The 6,788-nt window shown below is 42.7% G+C and overlaps 1 protein-coding gene across 1 annotated transcript; it reads right to left on the reverse strand.

Moving 5' to 3' along the window:
• Positions 1-2,869: 2,869 nt before the first annotated feature.
• On the reverse strand, positions 2,870-5,069 carry ADIG (adipogenin; the record flags this gene model as incomplete). The annotated part of the gene is made up of 2 exons (XM_010190370.1): positions 4,943-5,069; positions 2,870-3,174 (listed from the first exon to the last, which is right to left on the reverse strand). Coding segments are annotated over exons 1-2 (432 nt in total), but the record flags the coding sequence as incomplete, so codon positions are not given.
• Positions 5,070-6,788: the final 1,719 nt, after the last annotated feature.

Genomic DNA, 6,788 nt, shown 5'->3' on the forward strand with positions numbered 1-6,788 from the left:
CCCGGGCTCGCCCCTGCTGACAGCAGCAGCTGTGAGCGGTCCCTCAGCATCCACTTACACACCCACACCGGGCCGCGTCCGCGGGAAGAAACGGGGCGTCCCCAAAGGAGAAGCCCCCGAGCCCCAGGTCACCCTCTGGGGACACGGAGATTTCCTCAGTAAACAGCTGAGGAACAGCAAATATTTTTTTTTTCCTAAATAAGGACCCTGTGAAAATAAAGATGTGGACAAACAAGTTTTATTCAAAAGCATACATCTCTGGACAAATATTTGGACATGTGGACTTCAGGGTGTGGGAAGGGAAAGACAAGTAAACAGAACCAGGGCATGCTCCATTATTAGTGCAGGGCAGCATAACTCTCACAGGCTGCCCATGCAGGACTCTAGAGACACACAGTTATTCACACTGGGAGCAGAGACAACCGTTTTCACAAGCAGCAATGTAGTCTTTGGGATGCAACTTCCTAATTCAGCTCCTTCTTAAAAAACAAAGTTTGTTGAATGTATGCATCAACACCAGGAGCAAACAGCTGATCTGTTCATAGCCCAGTGACTGGATAAACCTTTGGGCCACAAAATTATGGCTCATCCCAGCCCCACTAACTGGTTTAACCCCACTGGCTGTACTGCATTTAAGCTCCAGAAAGAACCAATACTGAGAGCTATTGCTTTGATCTTATTTCACACAGAATCACAGAATCACAGAACGTTAGGGATTGGAAGGGACCTCAAAAGATCATCTAGTCCAATCCCCCTGCCGGAGCAGGAACACCTAGATGAGGTTGCACAGGAAGGCGTCCAGGCGGGTTTTGAATGTCTCCAGAGAAGGAGACTCCACAACCTCTCTGGGCAGCCTGGTCCAGTGCTCTGTCACCCTCACTGAGAAGAAGTTTCTTCTCAAATTTCAGTGGAACCTCCTGTGTTCCAGCTTGTGCCCATTACCTCTTGTCCTATCATTGTTTGTCACCGAGAAGAGCCTGGCTCCATCCTCGTGACACTCACCCTTTAAATATTTATAAACATGAATGAGGTCTCCCCTCATATTTGTTTGAAATCACAGTTTAGTAGTGGTGAACAGAAAGTGTCACTGGTGCCTGTGTAGTGTTTGGTCCTTATAAAAAAGCAGGTCATCCCTCTGTGGCACATGCACAGGCACTAGACAAGAGACCATCTGCTCTCATCCACTTAATACCTGACCGGTCAATACTGTTCATGCTGAAAGCAGCTGTTGTGACCCAAGCATGTGTCAACTCAGCTTTGAGCAGGTTTCCTTTTTAGAGAATTAACTTCCCTCTGCCACACTACAGTAGCTCTCACTGATGCTGAGCAGGATTGCTGCATGGGAGTACCGGTTTTATTTCCTCCCTAGGGTGGCTCCCTGAGCTTCATCACTCTGTTCCGGTTTCCTCCCCAAGACTGAATCCAACAGACCTCTGCTCTCCAGCCTCAGGGAGCCCAGGATTTTCACAGCTTTTTCACCCAGCGAAACAAAGAGCTGAGCCATGCAGACAATCAGAGAGGATGGCAGCAGTTGAATCCTTAGGACATTAGAGATCTGGAGCAACTGGCGGGCAATGTTCCAGGTAAGGGAAAAAAGCATGGTGCACAGCAGCTGGTGAAGAAAAGAAGGAACAGAATTGTCATGCCAATGGTATTTTCAGAAGAGATTCAATTTTCAGTAGGATATAAATTATTTGAGATCACAAGTGCTTATTCCCTTCCCTCATCCACCCAACACAATTAACAAGCCTTTCAGTATATGTATTATGTCCTACAAGAGACAAGTTTAAACCCCAGTTCTTCAAACTGCTCTATTCGCATCAATACTTGTAGATATGAAGAGCCCTACGAGAACCCAAGGGTACTCATTAAATCCAAGCTCATTCTTAGCATTGTTTCTTCAGCTTTTGAACAACAACTGGAAAGGAAATGTTACTATGCTGACTTGGTACTGCCTTGGTGATGTTAATGACATAAAAAATACTTTGACTCGAGATATTACTGACTCCATGCTAAAGCTCAGCTTCAGGGTGTGCTCAAACAGCTGCAGCAATTTAAGATGAGACCAGTCCTTAGCTATTCTAGCCTAACAAAGGTTACTGCTCCAGCAAAGCTGGTGGAGGGAAATGTGAGCGAGTACCTCAGCTGCTGCAGTTCAAAAATCCCAGCAATGTAAGTGAGCAGACAGGACTGTGAATAGTGACAGTGGAGGCATAGACCAACTTTCCCTTTTCAGCCCCTTCTGTAAAGGGACATACAGTTAAGGTACAGAGAGAGAGGAGTCACACAAGACAGTAAGCTCTTCTGCTGCTTCAAATACATCTTTTGGGATTTGTATAAAGCCTAAGAGGATTGGGGTTGCTGTGTTTGCAAAGAGACTTCAGTCTTATCAAGCAAGTTAAATAAGTCTAATTTTTAGTTGTATACTCCACTATAAGAAATCTGAAGCAACTTTTAAAAATGCATGATATTGGCCATAATACCAGGAGAGTTTCTACATACTGTTGAGCTAAACTTTTTATCTTAGAAGAATAGATAGCAATTTTCATTGTTTCAAATTCAGTTCTCAAGGACTTTAAAAATACATATACCTATATTTAAACATGTATGTATACACATACTTATATAGTACACATATATGATAATTTTTCCTGTATGATTTTGTGGTAGCTTTACCTTGGCTACAACAGTAATAATCCTAAACAGAGAAGACAGACAAAAAAAATCTGTTAGTGATTAACCAAGCAGAAACCAATCTTGCTGCTTTCTCTTACTCGAGAGAGAAGGAAGTCAAGCAGACGTGAAAAAAATCAGAGCTGAAGCACAAAAGCAGTAGATACGCAAAGAGGTAGGAGGTTACACTACTCACCATCACAATGTTACAGAGATTGCTCTTCTCAGCGAGGGAAGGTCTTATCTTCAGGCTCTGAGACCAGCAGCTATCTAAGATTGCAGCAAGAAGACTTTGCTTTTGGTTTATTGGTTCTGAATTCAGATAAGCAGGACTGGGCCTCAGAGTCTCCACAGATCCATTGCATCGTGTCTCCTCGTGCATTTCTGTACTAGATGTATCACTCTGGCTCTCTTCCTCTGTTGGTTCATCATCAAAGTTAGAGTCACAATCAAGTTCATCAGAAGATTCTTTCTCTATTTCTTCTACACTTGGCATCTGTGCTAAAATTAGATTTTTTAAAAATACGTAAAATACCTGTATATGAATTTTTTCCCTAGCTGCAGGCCTTCTACCTGGAAGCTGGGCAAGGTTCTTCTGAATCTTTTTCATCTGAAATAAAGGATTTCTAAACCCACATAGGCAATATGAGACCTGTACAAGTGTTTGATTTTAACCAATTAGCTCTTAATCAGCAACTATATTAAAGGAGGAGCTGAAACACAGACTACTTGTATTTGTGCCTGCTGTAAGTTAGCACAGAGTAATAATTCATGACTGAATTATTTGGGAAGTTATTAAAAAGAGCATTGTTTTACTTTTTTCTTTTAAGCATAATTGAGAAATACTCATCTTCTAATTCTGTAAATGTACTAGTGTGTAAAAATGTAGTAATGTGTCTAGTCTTACTGAGCAAAATGGAATTTAGAGCATCTGTAGAAATCCTTGCAGGCCTGGTGCCAATGATGCTACAGGGCCAGAAACTGTGAAGGTAAATGCAGTGTGCATGACCCAAAAACCTCATTCAAGGCATCGAGGGATTCCAGAGTTACTCTGTCCAGGCAAAAAGCTGATACTCAACCTAAGTGTAAGTGTGTGGCACAGATACCCTTTACCTATGCAAAATGGAGATTTGATTCTGCTCTTCAGACATCAGCAATAAGCCATGCCTATGGTGCTCAGGGAGGCTTGTGCTGCTGCCACAACCTCTTACAAACTGTACTTTTTAATTACCATGCTTGGTTACCCACAAGAGTGTGCTTAATTATGTGAAGGGAAGATACATTATCAACTGTGTGCTAAGCTTGCAGAATGGGAGCTGAAAGTAAAAAATGCAGTGTGTTCATGCATCTAGGACAAAAAAAAGGAGAGGGGCACAAGCCTTTAGTGTGGCGAGTACCTTCTGCTCACTGCTGTGTGTGGGGCCAAAGGAGCTGTCTCACTGCCACTGCTCTTAGGGGATCTATTACAGGACTGGATGCCACATTATTAAGTAAGAATGGAGGACACCGAATAGAAGTAAAACCCTGTTAAGTCAAATTTAGTTCTTCTATTCCTTCCTACAGCTGTTCTGCAAAGACAGAATCAGTGCTTTTGAATTTACTATTGATTCTTCAGCTGGGATCGCTTATGCTCCAGGATTAGAGCAAACTAGCAAGGCTTTATCCTCATGAGTACATCAACAAGCCTATTATTAGCCTAAGCCAAAGCTTCACGTTACTGACATGTTAGAAATAAGAGTCACTGGTGGATTAGAGATGAAAAATACACAAATAAATGAAAATGCATGTCCTACTGCCTTAAAAAATTTTCTATCAGCTTCAGCGTTGATAAAAGAATCATTTAACAGCTTCCTCAGTAACCTCTCCCTTCCACCACTCCCTCAAAAAAGATGTAAGAGAACTACAATACCGGAGTTTGAAAGTGTACAAAATTAGAGGGTTAGGTTTGCTCTCTGGGAGATTTTTAATAGAAATATACAAAAATTACATGCTCTTTGCCTTTCTTAAATTAAATTACCTCTTGGCAAAAGGAAGATGGTAAGGAAGAACAGCTGGCAGCAGCTTGTTGTCTTACAAGCATTTTTAACAGAAAAGCACAATAATTTGACTTTGATTTTCCATATGCTACCAACAGTACTAAAAACCCTTCAGTTTCCTTCTGTGACAAGTGGCGTTAGCCTAAAAATAGCTAACAGAGTGCTTTAAAGGTGAAACCAATAGATAAAGCCTTTATGCAGGCGCATTTTATCTGATCAACGGCAGAACTTACCTTCATTAAGTAGAAGCTGTAGCCAGATAATAATTGTGATCAACAGCATTACAAATGGCAAACAAAACCAGAAGAAAAGAAGAGGAAAGGTCAGCTCAGTCACTAAAGGAACCAGAGGATACTTCATGGCTTGCTTCAGGTTACACCAAGTTTAGAACAGCTTGCCTGCGCCGCTGTGCTAACCACCTTTCAATAATTCTCATTGCATCGCTGTGTTAATCGCAAGGCGACCACTGATACAATCAGTGTGGCTGGCAAAAGGGACAGCCCTGTGCTATGCAGGGAGGGAGTAGTAAGGATTAAACATGGGATAAGGACTGGGAAGACATCTGCTTTGATTGTCCTTCAGTTGCTGTTTCAAGGATAAATACAAATTAGGAAGCTTTCAAGGCTTATGTTAAAACAATGGTTAAAGGTATGTTCATGTCTTCAGATATAGGAGAGATAGCCAAGCACTTCAGCCACTTTGAAGCTGGGTAGCCAGGGTTACTTTTGAGAAAGCAGTAAAACAGAATCAACCCTGCAGAGATGTATAGAGGATGACTGGCTAAAAATTACTTCTCTCAGGCTTTCTTATTTGTCAGGGAGCACAAAGAGGTTCCATATTAATATGGACTCTATTTTTAGCCTACCCTCGATGTTTCAATCTATTAGCTAATCGACTAGGAAAATAAACCTTTGTATTTTAATTGCCTATCTCCCTTCCTTCAAAAAAAAGGCAAGCTAGCATGTTTCCTAGCTAGCCAGGATATGTGTCTATAAATGTATTGCTTAATAGTAAAAATATTTTAAAAATCAGTAGTGATCAAGGTAGGAACAGATACGTGACTTTGGTAAATTGATATTCATCACATGGTGTGCTTCTCTCTCAGTAAAATAAAACTATTATTTATCACCTCATAGGGGGTTGTTTGGCTAAATTAATTGTTTGTATAGTTCTCAGTAAATTTTAGATGAGAGCAGCTATGTAAGTGCACATTATGAATGATTGCATGCATTTAACGTTCTTGCTTGTGTGAATTGTGTTTGTTTTTACATCGTGACAGCCGCTTGAAATGAGCCTTTTAGTCCCAAGATCTAAATGAACTTTGCAAGTTCTTATTAATTCACATTAATAACGCCCCTGTGTGATGAAAGCAAGCTATTATCCCTACTTTGTGCACTGGGTAAACAAGTGAGAAAAGCCATTAATGATCTGAGCTTCAGGGATGCTAAATATTTGCAGTCCTCATTTCACACAGTGGGGGTTGCAGGTTGGTGGTGTTTTCGAAAATCAGGCTGAGGGTGGTTTGTCTACAAATGCAGTGACAAGGGTGACGGGAAGGAGCAGAACCCAGAAGTTGTGATCTCTTCAGTTTTCACGGTGAAGTGTTACCCTCACTCATAAGTCACTGGAAGCTCTTGGTGTTCTCCCTGGCTCTTCACCCAGCCAAGCCAGCAGCTACGTTGGGTGGGCGGCCTGTCCTTCGCCATGGCAGGATGGCTCCCACCCCGTGTGCCTGTCTTGGTCCAGGACACGGATCTGGCAGGTGCTTGCAGAAAAGGTGAGGGTGTCTTAGCGAAGGCTAGCACCCTTTATTTAGTAGGGAGATGTGCATGCCGAGCACTGATGAGGCCTTGGGGAAGCAAACGCTGTGTATGTGGTCTCCCAGGGCGGGCTGGCAACCCCAAGCTGTGGGTTTTCACTTCCCCGCGGGTCACAGACACCGTGGAAATGTCACGGTCCAAGTCTGACTCGCAATGCCAGAGAGCGCGGGTGTCCCTGTGTCAAAGGCGACTTGGGGGAGATGCAAGCCCCCCCACCCTAGCAGCCTGGTCGCGGCTGCAGCTCCTCCGAGGACGGCGG

This window comes from Mesitornis unicolor, unplaced genomic scaffold (genome assembly GCF_000695765.1).
Source record: "Mesitornis unicolor isolate BGI_N332 unplaced genomic scaffold, ASM69576v1 Scaffold52268, whole genome shotgun sequence".
NCBI lineage: Eukaryota > Metazoa > Chordata > Aves > Mesitornithiformes > Mesitornithidae > Mesitornis > Mesitornis unicolor.